The sequence below is a fragment of the Etheostoma spectabile genome, chromosome 2 (genome assembly GCF_008692095.1).
Source record: "Etheostoma spectabile isolate EspeVRDwgs_2016 chromosome 2, UIUC_Espe_1.0, whole genome shotgun sequence".
Taxonomy (NCBI): Eukaryota; Metazoa; Chordata; class Actinopteri; order Perciformes; family Percidae; genus Etheostoma; species Etheostoma spectabile.
The window spans coordinates 30,885,916-30,902,001 of NC_045734.1; the positions used below are offsets into that span (position 1 = coordinate 30,885,916).

General features: G+C 39.3%; 1 protein-coding gene across 4 annotated transcripts in view; it reads left to right on the plus strand.

The window, feature by feature from the left end:
• Positions 1-7,107: 7,107 nt before the first annotated feature.
• LOC116701138 (myotubularin-related protein 7) overlaps positions 7,108-16,086 on the plus strand; it is a 28,444-nt gene continuing 19,465 nt past the window's right edge. For 2 of the 4 annotated variants that reach the window (XM_032534707.1, XM_032534712.1), the window contains exons 1-7: positions 7,109-7,472; positions 8,480-8,605; positions 9,963-10,125; positions 10,352-10,509; positions 15,273-15,401; positions 15,628-15,762; positions 15,923-16,055. In XM_032534707.1, the coding sequence (XP_032390598.1) occupies positions 7,449-7,472; positions 8,480-8,605; positions 9,963-10,125; positions 10,352-10,509; positions 15,273-15,401; positions 15,628-15,762; positions 15,923-16,055 (868 nt within the window). In that variant the 5' untranslated portion in view covers positions 7,109-7,448. Of the gene's footprint in view, positions 7,473-8,479; positions 8,606-9,962; positions 10,126-10,351; positions 10,510-15,272; positions 15,402-15,627; positions 15,763-15,922; positions 16,056-16,086 lie in introns of all 4 variants that reach the window. The other 2 variants (XM_032534722.1, XM_032534723.1) reach the window with 2 other exon arrangements.

Below are 16,086 nucleotides of genomic sequence, written 5' to 3' on the forward strand. Positions count from 1 at the left end.
ATGGATGGTTTTCAGAAACAGGCGAGCAAAAATGGCTCGCTAGCGCCTCTTACAAATCTTCAAAAATGTAGCCCCTGCAGTATGTTTCACGTAGACTAACAAAACTCAGCAAACAGTCCGCCATTTTGAAGTCACTGTGCATAATTTGTGGATTTTTGGTCCTTTCTACACATCGTACTTTATTGAACTCCTCCTAGAGATTTCATCTGATCAACTTCAAATTTGGTCTGTGCCATCTTTAGACCTGAAAGATGAAAAGTTCTTAATAAAAGCATTTATTTTGTTGCAGGGCCTGGCCGTGGCGTGGCAGCCATTTTGTGCTTTTTCTCCATAGAAACAGGAAATGGGTGTAACTTGAGTGTCCAATCTGCCCAAAGTTTTTCAGGTTTCATAAGACTCCAATCCTGAGGACATGTACAGGCCAATATTGACCCATAGTTATAGTGCCACCTAGTCGCAACAGGAAGTAGGCCTAAAAGTTAAGGCGCTATACTTTAATGAACTTCTCCTAGAGATTTTATCAAACGACATCAAAATTGGTGTGTGCCATCTCGCGACCCTAAAGATTAAAAGTTATGAAAAACAAGACTGTTCCTCAAAGAGTTTGGGCATGGCGGCCCTTTTAAGTGTTTAGCAATTAACGAGAAAGTTGGAATGAACAGTGGTATAATAGGGCGTGGAATCAAACACAATCAAGTTCAAAATCAAAGTAGGTAAAGGGTCCAGGCCTGAGAATATCTACGTATATGTCAATATTGACTCGCAGTCATAGCGCTCCTTGCTGGCAACAGGATATCAGCCTTAGATGAATATCTTCATCCAATTTACACGCCGTTCTATGTTGGCCTTTCACAACTCATGAAACATTTGACGTAGACTCTTGTGTGAGGTATCATTGAACTCAGCAGAGAGCTTATTTTTCCTGCTTGTGTTTTAGACGTTGCTAGGTCACTAAGGGTTCCTATGCGGAAAAGGGAAAAGACCCTGCCCTGAAGTATGAGCTGAAAGAGTTAGAGGAACTGCAGTCAGAGGAACTTAATAATCCCCAAATTGGTCCAGTCGGAACACAAGAAAAAAATGGTTCTAGGAATGTTATGTTCTAGGAACTGCAAAAATCCCTCTGGCCGGAAACAGGCTTATACTTTTTTTGCGCATGACAATCTGCACTAACTGCATATTGACTCTCTTTACTACATCTCAGCATCTATTCTGTCTATTTGTGTATATTGTGATATTACTGACCAACATCATCATCTAGACCCCACTTTGCACCAACTTTATGTTGACTCTTTAAAACATTTCAGCATTTTACAGACTGTCTATTCATGCATATTGTATTATTTCTGGTCAACATCACTACATGGTGCACTATTAGCACTAACTGTACATTTAAATTGCACTAGATTCAGCATCTACATAGACTGTTTCAGTTTACTGTGTTATTACTTACCTATATGATTAACCAGACAACAATTTGCTGTACTGTATGTTTAGAAATGATGTTCGGGTTTGGGTCAGGCTTGGTCACATCAGGCTAAAAAGCCATTTGTTGTAAAATGGTTCTCTGGCTCCTTTTAAAGAGCTCATTGCATGTGGATCTTTGTGTGTGGAAAGTGAGCAGCAGAGAGAAAGAGAAAGAGGAAGCAGACGTGTAGATGCGACCGGTGCAGAGTTGGAGGAATAAGTTTACGTTTTGTACACATTGTGCAAGATGTCCATAATGAACCCCAGACTGAAAGCCAAGTTCATTCATTTGCTCTTCAGAAACAGGATTTTAACCCTGACGTTATCCATTTTATAACACTGGCCGTGGAAGTAAATACGTCTCCACTGGGTTTCTAACCATCACGGTTAGAAACAAAGCAATAAGTTTCACAGAAAATGTGCACCGAGATGCTTTTGTGTTTGAAAGAATGTGAGAATGAAGTCAAAAGAAAAATGTGGATTAACTGTAGAGAATAAAACATTTAAAAATGAAAGCCACAAGCAGCATTGGATGCTGTGAAACTGTGAAAGGGGGCGTGGCTAAATCATAGGGTGTGGGTCTTATATTGACTTTTCATCTTTAACGTCTTAAGATGGCACAGATCAAATTTGAAGTCAATCAGATTAAATCTCAAGGAGGAGTTTGTTAGGACTTGTTGAAAATAGCAGACTTCCTGTTGGGTTTAAGGTGTGGCTCCAATGAGCTTTTTGGTACATCATGACATATTACATATGTGTACCACGTTTTGTTAGTCTATATTAAACGTACTGCAGGGGTAAAAATGTTTTTATATTGTAAGGGGCGCAACCAAGCAATTTTTTTGCGCCTATTCCCCAAAACCCTTAAAATACGTACATTTTCACCAGGCTTGATGTGACCGCCATTTTTCAGTTTTCAAGTATGTTAAGCCCCTCAAAAATGCAATTCATTTGCCGGGAAAAGAAAGAAGGAAGAATTATTTGCCCTAAAAATCCCTTGATAATTTCTTGCCAAGATTACTCTCATTTCAGGTTTTGGTAGTGTTGTCTTTTTTAATAATGCGTTTTGTTCATTTGATTTTATTGTCCCTAAGTGTTACATTGAAAACAGTCATTTCAGGTCAATGCGCATTTCCTGTGCTGTACCACAGGGTTCAGTATTGGGCCCAACGTTGTTTATCCTCTACCTCAATGACATTAATGACATTAATGACATTTGTGTTTGTAATTGCTTGTACACACACATCATTGTGTGGCAATAAAAAGTTGCATTTCCTGTGCTGTACCACAGGGGTCAGTATTGGGCCCAACATTGTCTATCTTCTACCTTAATGACATTAATGACATTGGTGTTTGTAATTGCCTGTACACACACATCATTGTGTGGCAATAAAAAGTTGGAGTGCTGTCCTAGTACCTTTATCTATGATAATTAACTTTAAGGATCCAGCACCCAGCCTTTAAAGCTTTCTATGTAAGTGTGTATGTCATACAGCAGAGGATTTGTGTATGGTTGTAATTTGTTTTGCTGTGCTTTATTTATTCCTGATTTGTCTTGTTTTTTACATGTTTATTAATTACCTGTGCTTTAATTATTGATTCATTTTCTGTTTGCATGTTTACTAGTTCCTTTTGTGATTGTTTTGGTTTGTATAACAGTTTTTTTGAGTTTCTGCCGTAGAGCACCTGAATTGACAATGGACAATTACCCTAATTGATGACCTAAACTGACAACCTAAGCCATCAATAGACAATTTTGAGGCAAGGGTCTGGGGGCCTAATCATGGACAAGGAAATGGACTTGTAGGTAAGGGCCACCGGGGCAGAAACCAGGAGAGACAGGTGAGCAGAGGTGAGCAGAGGTGAGCAAAAGTGAGCAGAAGGAGAAACATGGGAGAAGGAGAAACACGTTGATGGGAAGGATAAACACATTGATGATGAAATGAGAAGGGCAAGAAGGAAGAAACACACTGATTTGATCCTACTATGGTAGCCACCCACTGGCAACGGCTGGAGGGATCTGTTGGAAGCCAGACGAGAGTTCCATGACAAGGAGTGTTGTTGAGTTCCAGCAGCTTGGAGTGTTTTACCGTAACAATTCAAATATCATCGTAGTCAGCTAAGTTTTAAACCGTCTAGCCTAGGCTACTGGTAGAGTTTTCTTGTCATAGAGTTGCCGAAAAGGAAGCAGAGGAGAAGACAGGGAAGGCCTAAAAGACGACAAGGCAGAGAAAACAGAGTATCACATTTACTTAAATATATTGTTGTATATTGGTCACAAAAGAAATGAACAAATTAAAAACTTTGGTTTGATTCAACTAACTTTAAATCTTTAAACTTGAACAAACATAACTTCATATTGTTTGGAAATCATGCAATAAACACATATGTTATGATAGTAATTGATAATTAATTAATTGAAAGCAGTATTTCCGCTGTTTACATTTAGCATTGCTGCCGCTGCTTTAGTAATGTCATGAAATGTTTAGTTATGAAATGTCACTCTTTCTATCTATATAATTTATAGGGGTGTGATGAGACATTCAGCTCAAGAGAGAAGACGGTATGCGAGATTGGGTTCACAATAACAAGACAAGATTGTCAAATAATGATGACATAATACAACTGGAAAAAAGTCTTTCATCCAAGGTTTGCCACACACTGTTACATATTCCATATGTATGGTGGAGAGAGTCTCTTCACTCATATAACCAAGGTTACAACTAGGGTTCAAAATTAACTTTGTCATACACCAGCCAAATGGCTAGTGAATGTTCAAATTTTACCAGCCACTCATTAGATTGTCATTGTTTTTTTGGCTGGTGAGTGAAGCAAATCTACCAGCCACTTGCATATTTTACCAGCCACTAACCACTGTTAAATAATATATTTTTTGAACGCTTGTTACAACGTTAACAAGTGTTTTCTGGCTGTGGTTGAGATCAGTTTTGTACTTGAATTTGTACAGTAGAGAGAGAACTCTAAAACAAGTAATGTGTTATAGTACCAACCAAGCGGTCATGCTGGCTGCTTTTGCAGTTGCATCGCGAGACAGCTTTTCACCTTGATGAGAAATCTTGTCACATTCTAATAGCTTCCCCAGCTTTGAAGTTTATGGGAGTTGGCCGGTTGAGAACACTAAACCCAACGTCACACAATGGCAATGTTAGCTAGATGCTAGTCTCGCATTACCAGACATTATTCCACAGCGCGGCGGAGTTGCTACATGCTGCTGTTGAAGGTTATAAAAGTCTCTGCTCTCTCAGCTGACAGTCACCTTTTATTGACTAACTGTAACAACAGCAATTAAACTATTTTATTTTGAAAAGTAGAAGCTAGCTCAGGAACAGCATCAGGTGGGATGGCAGAAGTTTTTTTTTTGCAATCTACAGTCTACAATCTGCATTTATTTTATAGACAGATATATTTTTTAAGTATTTTATTCATAGCATGATAGTCAACGCAAGCTTATTTTATTCCAGATTCAAGCTTTTATTTTGAAAAGTAGAAGCTTGGGGGATGGCGCCATGCGAGACGGCATGAGACTGGGCGGCATGACATGCGACGCTCCAGGCTGCAGTTATACACTCTTGGGTGAGACCGCAGTTGAGTTAGTGGGGGGATGGGCAGGGCCATAGCATCAAATTTGTTAAAGAACAGATTAAGTTTGTTGGCCCTGTCCAAGCTGCCTTCAACTCCTCTGCTGCCAGTGGGCCAGTGATGTTCCTCATGTCGCTCCAGACCTCCCTCAGTTTGTTTTGCTGAAGTTTACACTCCAGCTTCCTCCTGTACTTCTCCTTTGCCTCCCTGATCTTCACCTTCAGTTCTTCACCCTGAATGGCCTTCACCTCCTCCCTATTCCCGTCTCTGAAAGCCCTCCTCTTTGCATTCAAGATGTTCTTGATGTCCTTTGTTACCCACAGTTTATTGTTTGGGTAACACTGAACAGTCTTTGTTGGGACAGTGCAGTCCACACAGAAGTTTATGTAGTCTGAGATACACTCAGTCGGCCCATCTATGTCTTCTCCATGTGGCTCACAGAGTGTATCCTTGAAGTGTCTCATAGGCCTGCTCTGACCATCTCCAGAAAAGCACTGTAACAGTCCATTTACACACACACACCAACCCACAGCCTACTCACATGTTCAGGACTAATGATACAGTGTATGCATTTTAAGTATTTTATCTTTAGTGAGTTTTTTTTGGCCATTGATTGCGATGGTGGTGATCACTTTTCTTTTATTTATGTAGCAATAAGTCATTTACGCTAACGCTTGATGCTGATTTTACACTAACTGTTATCCTTTACAAACATTTATGTTAATTTTGTTTCATTTGCTTGGTTAATAATGGATGCTTAATTTCCACGGTGTGCTAAATTTGACTGCAGGTGTAATCACAGCAGACATTTTCATTTCTAACACTGTCCTCTAGCGGCCAAACACAGACTGACAAGTGGAGATTGTCTGAAACCAGACTGGACGAATCTGCGAGCTCATGTATTATTATTATTTTAATTTACAGTATTACTCTGGCCTTGCTGGTATGGAATGTGATTTTATTCAATATCTAAATTATATGTATATAATATATAAATCAATAAATATAAAATATACCTGTGAAATACATCCTAAAATAAATAAATAAATGAGTCAATAAACTACTTGTAAATAAATAAATAGGTTTTACTTTTATTTCATAAGTCCACATTTACTTTCTAAAGTAACAAATAACAATTATTCACATTAACGTAATTGAGTAGTATATATTTTTCTATACTTCTACTTTTTAAAGTATGTTTTAGAATCAGTACTCTTATGTTTTATTTGAAGTATTGTACTAAGCTTCATTTAAAATCCCATCCATTACTGAGTGAAAATAAATAAATAAAAATGCAAGGAAAAAAAATTGCACCTGGAAACTACTGCAGTTTGTGTTCACTGGTGGTAAAATAACAAGAAGGATGGAGACGGACAAGTCAGACAGCAGGGGTGCAGACCAAGTTAAAAACAAAATTTTCATATTTGAGAAACCACTTTGTGAAATAAAGAAATTAAAGTCCCCTGTAATAAATAAATATGGACTTATGAAATTAAACTGCCTTGAAATAAATAAATGTGCAAGCCCTACTTGAAATAAACGTCCACTGAAAAAAAAATTAAAACCTAGTTATACGTAAATGTGTTTATATTTATATTTATATACAAGTAGGCCTGTCAGTATTATATGATTTATAAGTTTGTTTTAAAAGTGATTATTTTTCTATCTCCTGCGTTCAAAGACGCAGGGGCGGGGGTGAAACCTGCGCATGCGCAATGGGTTGTATACAGTATCAAGTTAGCAACAATAAATGATTTTACGCTTAGTCACAATTTTTAAAATAAAGTAGCCTTAACTGTTTTAACTTGATAATAGCCAATAAGTAGGCCTATTAGAATTATTGGAAGAATTCATTTTCCGCAAAAATATCATTAGCAATATGCTACGGTGAGCCATATCTTGTACAAAATGTAGACGTATAAACGCTATAGTAAATTAGGTGAGCGTGCCACCGCACGCACTGACGCTCTACCGCTGTCACAGGTCTTTCCTTGAATATGAAAATAATGGGTTTTATTTTGATAGGACTAACCGGATGCCGTGCATTTTATCATCGTTAAAGTGACAGTAGTGTGTGTAGAACGCTGTAACGCAGCAGCTGTTACCAGCGTCACTATCTAACGGAGACAGACAGCGGGAGCTCGGGTACCGTTAACGACGGGCAGTGGTGGTATAGAATCCTTTTTTATTCCAGTTGAACAGAACAAAGCCGGGATACCGGGTGACGGAAACCATGGGCAGTATTCCAGGGCAGTGCGGGTACAGCAGCCACGGAGGATAAAGCTCAATTGTTGACGTAAATCAGGGAATATAGCTGTCGGCAAAAAAAACACAAAACACATCGGGACACTCTTTCTTCACCTCCACCATTTTGGTTGTCAGTGATGGAGCATCTCCGGACTCCCAAGGTAACAGAACTCGGCATTTCAACACCAGTGACTCACTTCGCACGTTCTGTCCTTCGTCTTTGTTTCTCTTCTGCTGATGTGCCCAATGGTTTAGCTAGTTCTTCAATGACACGCTAGGTCCTTCTTCTATACATGTATCTATCTATCTTATCCCTGTACCTCCGCTGCATGGCAAAGTATTGATCAATAACTGCGAGGCATCTCAAACCTGACGTCCGTCTATTATGGGACAGTCTGCGGCAAGGCGTTGTTGGATCACACTGACGTTGGATATCATGCTAGCAGTAACGTTACGTTTTATGGCGTGTGTGTGTGTAACCCCTTTTTGTCAAGATAGTAGAGCAAACCAAAAAGTTACCGTTCCCACCTGGAAGCACGATGTGTCCGATAAAATAATGGACCCATCCCTGACGGAGCTTTAAACACACCTGGCTCAGGTGGCTGTCATGATGCTCATGTGATCCTGTTGCCAACAACGTATTTTTTTATTTATTTTTTAACATTTATGTTACCCATGGACTATGAATAATGTAGTATATATGTGTATGTCCAGGGCCTTGTTTTTTCTCTTCTTCTTTTTTTGTTTAAATGTGAACCGTCACTGTCTAAATAAAATGACATCACAGTGATATATGATATTTTGATGTTGCAATGTGCTGGTAACCACCATTTTCTTCCTGTCTGCCAACCTGCCCCAGGCACACAAGCCTCCGGACCCCATCCTCTTCTTTACCACATCACTTTGGTGTTGCGATGTTTATAAGGATATAAATAAATTAAGAAGGCGTGCAAAGTATGCAGAATCTGTAATGATATCAATACTGCAGTAACAAATCCTCATTACTAGTTCTTAGACTTCTTATTTACCAGCACTTACTAAATGACCTTTGAGCACAGCGAAACATCGTAAACTGTTGAGTCATGCCAAAGGTTACTGTGAGCTGTTGTTACAAGTTTGATCTGTGTATTTTTTCATCTTTGATATTTTGTGTGTGTGCCTCGGGTAGGTGGAAAATGTGCGCTTTCTGGACCGGTCGTCAGGACAGAGAAAGGCCACTATTGGGACTCTCTATCTTTCTGCCACGCACACCATCTTTGTGGAGAACAACCCTGAGTCACGCAAGGAGACATGGGTAAGCTGGAAGCAGGGTGCTGCATCACCATCACCCTTGAAATAAAACAAAGCCAAAAATACATTTAGTAAATCCAGTACAAAAAGAGGAGCACATAAAAATTAAAGCAGTTCAAGAAATGAAATAATCCCTGTGAAACACACTGGCCTCAGTGGTAGCCTTTGGTCTTGCAGCTACAACAGCTACAGTACCTCCCCTTCTGTTTTATTAAGTTTAGAGTTGTCATAATCAGTGGCGCTGTACGCGCTGTGCAAAATGCAACGCGTCTAAGGATCACATTATATAAATGCGCAGAGTAGCAGCAGCTGACAGCAGCTCTGTTCTGCTATTTCACCAAAAACCCATCCACTATTAATCAGAATGTTAATTTCTATGACTAAGTTTGTATATAAACCGGTTGTTGGATGCTGTGTATTGCTAATTCCACCAACGGAACTACCATGTTGTTTGAATCATGTGTGTTAACATTGAATATTGCGTTTATTAGGCTAATCCCATTTTTTATCATATTCGGGGTATGATGTTTACATGTCACACAGAGAAATCAGGTTATTCATATCTCCATACAGGCTCATACAGTTGTCTGCTCTGACCGCATCCATCTCTGTCTGTCTTACAAAACGCTTTAGTAAAATAGTCTCATGTTTTGGTCATTATAATATGATAAAAGTACGCTAGAAGCACACTCTCATTAACATTAAATATAAGAACTGCTGATTTCTGGCACAGTAAACTGCTTTGGCAGGCATTGTTTGTACGTACAATGAAATTAAATGAATCCTAGAGGCGCTACTGGCCATAATGACAGGGCACTAAGAAGCTGGCCATTTTTTGAGAGTTGGTATTACCTCATCACGTTTGTGATAACAGATTGTGCTGAGATTCCAGTCTCAGGGAGGAAAGATGCTGCTTTTTCCCCCATTTCAAATCTCCTGCAGGATGTGGTGGTGGAGGACACTGCCCTGTCCCTCTGGACCTGACTAGGTAAAACAGGCATCTGGGGGTGTCAGTTTTCACCAAACAGGCACAGACTGTGTCTAATGGATTAGAAGGAACAAAGAAGACTTAGCTTGTGTTAAAGCAACTGTCTTCTGTAAGAAAAGCCCCGGTGCTTCCCTATAAACTGATGGTGAAATTACTTCCTCAATTAGCTCACAAGACATATTACATAATGTTGTAATGTGACACGAGTTGATGCTTTTTTTATGGTGGTGACATCAGTAACTTCTGTACACACCATTAAAAGCCTCGTTAGTTCTTCACAAATGATCTGATTGAGAAAGTGGAACATTGTGTGTTTTTGTTTGTGTGGTAAAGAATGTCCACAGTGGATAATAGGACAGATGTCTGTGTTTAGGTGTTGCACAGTATGGTGAGCAGCGTGGAGAGGCCACCCACCATCCCCGCAGGAAGTCAGCTGATCCTGCGTTGTAAGGACTTCCGGGTCTTCCAGATCCTCATTCCACAGGAGAGAGACTGTCTGGACGTCCACACCTCATTGGTCAGATTGTCACGGCCAGGTGTGTGTGTGTGTGTGTGTGTGTGTGTGTGTGTGTGTGTGCGTGTGTGCGTGTGTGCGTGTGTGTGTGTGTGTATTTACTGTATGTAAGTTGTTAAATGTGGGTTAGAGTGATTTTATGCGTACAAACACTTGTCTGGCAGGGTGTCATGAACAGCTGTGGTATTGTATTGCTTTCATGTTAAGAGCATGTAAGATATTGATTTAAAATTATTCTCCTCTCTCAGAAAAGTACAGTGAGCTGTACTGCCTGTCCTTTAATCCCAATGTGAACAAATTGGAGAGAGAAGAGTCCTGGAACTTCATAGACATCATGGCCGACTACAAGAGGATGGGAGTTCCTAATAACTTGTGGGTTGCTACAGCAGCCAACAGCGAATACAGGGTCAGTCTAATGTGACTTGTGCATAAGGTGTAGAAAAAAAGACAACCGTCTTATTCTTCTTGACAAATACCTGATACTTTTTTTTAGTCAGTTAGGCGGTTCATATTTTTAAGGGATGAGATAAGGGGTAACTTTATGCTGAATAATGATGAAAAATAATTTTCTCATAAAGCAGGAAGGAGTTGAAGTGAATTGCACCTCTACTAAAGCTATTACTCTAACATACTCTATGGTTCTTTTGTTAGAGTAACTTTTTTTTTCCTATGTTTTTGTGTCTAAGTGACTGATGGGAACAACAATTTGACATTGGTTCAGTATTAAGCAACAATTGCTGCTTGTATTTATGTTTACAAAAGTGCTCCTTTTGCTGCTGAGAGGCTCATATTAATATTCTAAGTGGCTGACAACATTATGGAAAGGATTTCCAAGGAGGTCAACCTTTGTGTTAAAGAGTAAGATACTTTTTTAAAACCAAAAATCTGTGAAATTTTGTTCGCCAAAGTCACTAGACTCCATATAAATATAAAGTAATTTAGCATTGTAAAATACACTTCATTCAAAGCTATGAAAAGCCGTTTTGGGTTCTATATCCACTTTTCCAACCATCAACTCTAGTTTTAGTTGAAATAAACACATAGTTTACGGATTTACATGTAAAAAAATATGTTGGCTCTATTCACGCTAAAAGTATTGTTTTTTTGAATGGATTGTGGTGGGTTTAGCACCAGCAACATCAGAGCTGTTTCTAGTCAAACAGAAAGGTCTTAAATAGGTTTTAAAAAGGTCTATCTCTGGAGGGAAACTTTCCATAAAAAAACAGCACTTTTAGTGGACTTTGCCTCATAGGGTTACTTATTTGTCTGTGGTTGCCGGTTACAACATTCACACTTAACACTGGACCAATTTCAAAGTTTGTTGTTCCTATCAGACACAAACACATAGTAAATAGGGTCTAGGTTGAAAAAAACAGTAGTTACCCTTTAAGTACAGTGAATACTGCCTCGTATTCAGGCCATTTACAAGGTCATAGATAAGTTACTACACACCTCCTTACAGCACTGACTTGCTTATTAGCAGCTTCCTTCTCCAACATCAGGTGCATACAGATCCTCTCAAAGCGAGACCCCAGAGTAGTAACTCACATTTTTAATTGGACCGCAGCAGAGTGGGGCCAGCCTCATAAACACTCACTAAGTGAGTGATGAAGTTACATCATTGGTCAGTCGAATGAGTCTTTCTAAAATTAAAAAGCACGGCAGTGTTTCCCCTGGTGACGGTATTTCCCAAGTAAAACAAAAGCAGACTAGCAGGGCACTCAGAGAGCACAGACCTCCTCCTCTTTTATAATATGCAAATCTGCATGTGCAAAATGTATACTGTATGTGTCTGGATATTAGGGCTGGGCAATAAGTCGGTATGATAATTTATCGTTGGTCAATGGAATCATATTGTGATGAAATCATTTATGAGATATCGTGACAGACAATTACGTTGTCTAAAGCACATACCAACTAAATTTTTTAAGAAAATCTGTTGTGAAATCTTTTAAAGGAATATCATTTGAATTATTGCAGATTTGTTTTGATATCACACTATTTTAAATTTGTAAACATGGTCAGTATATAGCTGGAAAAAGTTTTTCTTTTAATTTTTACTCTACAATTTCACTTACAACTGTTTACCACATTATTGATGATTATTTATCTAACATGTCATTGTAAAAAATAGTCGCAATATTGATATTGATGTATTTGGTCAACAATATTGTGATATTTAACTTTCTCCATATTGCCCAGCCCTACTGGATATATTTTTAAAACTACTTGCATTATGTCAAAGACTTAAAAACTATCTGTTATTGAGATTATAATACAAGTTTAAAAATGTTTAAAAACTAAAACAAGAATTAGCTACATGCAGAGTACTAGCTAGGGCACCTGCAGTCTCTCCTCCCGTCAGGAGGAGTGGTCGGCAATCTGAAGATAATTAGCCTGTGCCCATGTTATCTCTCCATCTCTGTAAGATTGGGAAGGATTCAGATTTCTCTTGCACAGCTACCAGAAGACGTACAACTTTCAAACCGGTTGCTCATGTCACATCTACGTCAGCAAGCTCAGCACTCACCGAAAAGTGCTTCTAATATCTTTCACTGGTCTCCGTCCAGAACAACGGGATCTGTTGGTCCATTTCTTTAACTGTCTATGATTCCAACACAAAGAAAGCGGAAGGTAACGGACATCCGGCCGAAAAGAGTGACATGACGGCAAAATTTCAGGCGGCACCTGAACAATCCTGCAACTTGATGGATATAGAATAGGTTTGTGCTGGCTGAATTCAAGCTGCTGAAGAGGCTAATTAAAGGTCCCCTCCACCAGTCAGCTACCACAACAAATAAAATCTAATTCTGTGAGAAACACTGTACTTAATACATGTTTAACAAACATTTTGAAGCGAATTAATATGCACTGATGCATCCACACTGAGAAGATAATGACAATAAGCTTTAGATTATAATTCCCCACGCCACCTTTGCAAACAGTGGGCATATTTAGGGTCTAAACACGGAAAGAAGTCCGCAGGGGACTTAAGTTTGTGTAACGTTACTCCTATCAACAGCGCTGTGCGAGATTATTATCTTTAATATAGCTGTCTACAAGACGTTTATTTATTGGTTGTTGTCCAGGTCATGGTCACCTGTGATACCTTTACCCCACCTGTTACACACAAACTAAACTGCAAGTACCACATAATAGTATTGTCAGTATAAAAACTGAACCATCACTTTATAGTTTTCATTACCTGGAGCATTTATTACACTTGTTTATTCTCCTCCTATAGTCACAATGTGGTTCATTGGTGACATTTATTTCCTGCGTGTTGCCCAGAGGAGCTGCGTGGGAAGCCACCTCAGGGTGCTAGATGTATGGTTTAGCTGGGGTGGACTGCAGTGGAAAGGATTTCTCCCCTTTCTTTTCCCACTTTCTGCAAGGAAGTGCTGTCCTGCATGTTCTAATGTGGCGGCAATAACATGGGGGAGGTCAGCAGAGTCAAGCTGATCCCTGTGATGAAGGACTACCTGCACCAGCCTCCACCTCCTGCGCCCTGGCATGAAGATCATGTTTATTGAGAAGTTTTTTTACTGACACAAAGGTGCTGGAAGAAGGCTGGTGCCAATGTGACGAAGATAGACAAGGCCAGGAAATTATCAACAGTGTTATGGCTACTTTTGTTTGTAGCTTAAATGTTGTTTCTTTTAGAATATTTAATTTTTGTCTAAATTGTGTTTTTATGTTTATTATGGTTGTTGAGTACATAACATCTCTTGCTATTTCCAACTTTGCTACAATCCCACCCTTTATCCCCTTTCCCCCCCTAAAGTAAATGGACTCCCTGGTCTTGTGTTGGGCATAGCTGTTTTCACTTTTACAGGCCTAGTCTGTTTTAATGTTGTCTAAATCCTTGACATTTCACTTCCACCGGATTTCACTGATTTAGGCCGGATATCCGTTGCCTTGGGCTTCCTTTGTGTTGGCATTTTAAACTCTGATGGCTTTCTGAGGACTATGGTTAACCTTTTCTCAGATCTCTGCAGGGTAAATCCAGACAGCTATCTAGACTATCTGTCCAATCTGGGGTTTCTGTTGCACGACTAAAACTACTTTAAACATACATATGTTCCACCAAAACAAGTTGCTTCCAAGCCTTTTTTGCAGAGGCACCGCAGCTTTTCTCCAGTGCTTAGCACCTCTCAATATAATAGTGATTATGATTGGTTTAAAGAAATGGCAATAAACCGGGGCACGTTTTCCTCCCATCCCCAAATGCAATGTGGAGTAGCCATACTCTCGTCCAGTGTGCTTTTGGGAAGGGTCTGGCAAAGCGAGGCTAGTTTTTATGTAATTGATGTGAGAATGGTTACTGTTGTATAGTTTTATATTAAATTCTATTTATATTTGTACTGCTTTTGTCTTTACTGATTATAAATGTTAAATTTCACATTCAAATCTGTCAATTTAAAGTACAAGCAAATCACACAATGCAGATAAAACATTCAGCATTAATACTACTCTATTTTGACAAGAAATAATAATTGTAGGTTAAGAAGAAAATGAAAATACTCTCACACGTTTCAGTCTTCTGACCATTCACAAGACATTGTCACTGGTCCATCCTGTCTGGATCACCTAAGGGGAAACTTGTATAAAGGTGTTGGGTAACCTTCAAATTCTTAGAATTCTTTCTTCTTTGAATGCAAACAATACAACTTAAATTACTTTATGTTCAGTGGGTCATAATCAATTTAATTTAGCTAAAATTAGGTAAAAGGTATAGTCTTAAAAAGCCTGTTTTGGTAATAATTTTAATAAGATGTCATGTTATCATATAGACATTGACATCTGAATCTGAATCTCCCAACAGGAAAAATAACGGTTTATCTTCTCTTATTACACCAAAGTACTAAAATGTTGTGGCGCCAGCAGACTTAATCCAAGCACACTCATGCAAATTAAATATTGTAAGAACAGCTGATTTCTGGTGCAGTAAACCGCTTCAGTGGGCGGGGGGTTCTTGTGCGTACTATGAAATGGAATCCTGCCAACGCCACTGCAATAATGCATAAAGTTCCTTTAGAAGCCTGTCATATGCTGGTAATTGTAGTAATGGGATAGGAGGGAAAACACAAAGCAGCAGAGGTACTGTTCAGGGAATGTATACTACTAACGAAAAAAATAATGTTAAAATATATGTGCGTCCTCTCCCAGGTGTGCGATACATACCCATCAGAGCTGTTTGTTCCAAAGACGGCCACGCCCGCTATCATTGTGGGCAGCTCAAGGTTCAGGAGTCGAGGACGATTTCCTGCTCTATCCTACTTCCACCAGGACACACTGGTCAGTGTGAATATATGTTTTGAAAGATGGGACTGTTAACTTAACCTTTAAGTAAGAATTGAGTACACAATGGAATTATCTAACATAGTCTAAATCATATGCTAGAAGTATATGATATTTTTAACTTTTGACCTTTCTACTGATGCAAGGGGAAATAATCTTGAAAAGATCTGTACTAATAAAATGTGAATTGGGATAATGATAATGCCGTTTGATTGTCATACAGGCAGCAGTGTGCCGGTGTAGTCAGCCACTGTCTGGCTTCAGTGGACGCTGTCAGGAGGATGAGATGATGCTGCAGATGCTGATGAAGTCCAACCCTGGCAGTGACTACATCTATGTGGTGGACACCAGGCCCAAGGTAACAATCCCTCTCCCAGACACATACACACACACACCTCCACAGCTCCTTACTCGCACATCCAAGTATCACCACAATATTAACTATGAGCCATGTATATGACCTAATATTCTCATACAAAATACTGTGTGTGTGTGTGTGTGAATGTGCGTGTGTCCAGCTGAACGCCATGGCAAATCGAGCAGCAGGTAAAGGCTACGAGAACGAAGACCACTACACCAACATCAAGCTGCAGTTCATTGGCATCGAAAACATTCACGTTATGAGAAGCAGCCAGCAGAAAATGATCGACGGTAAGAAGAGTTTGTGTGTGTGTGTGTGTGT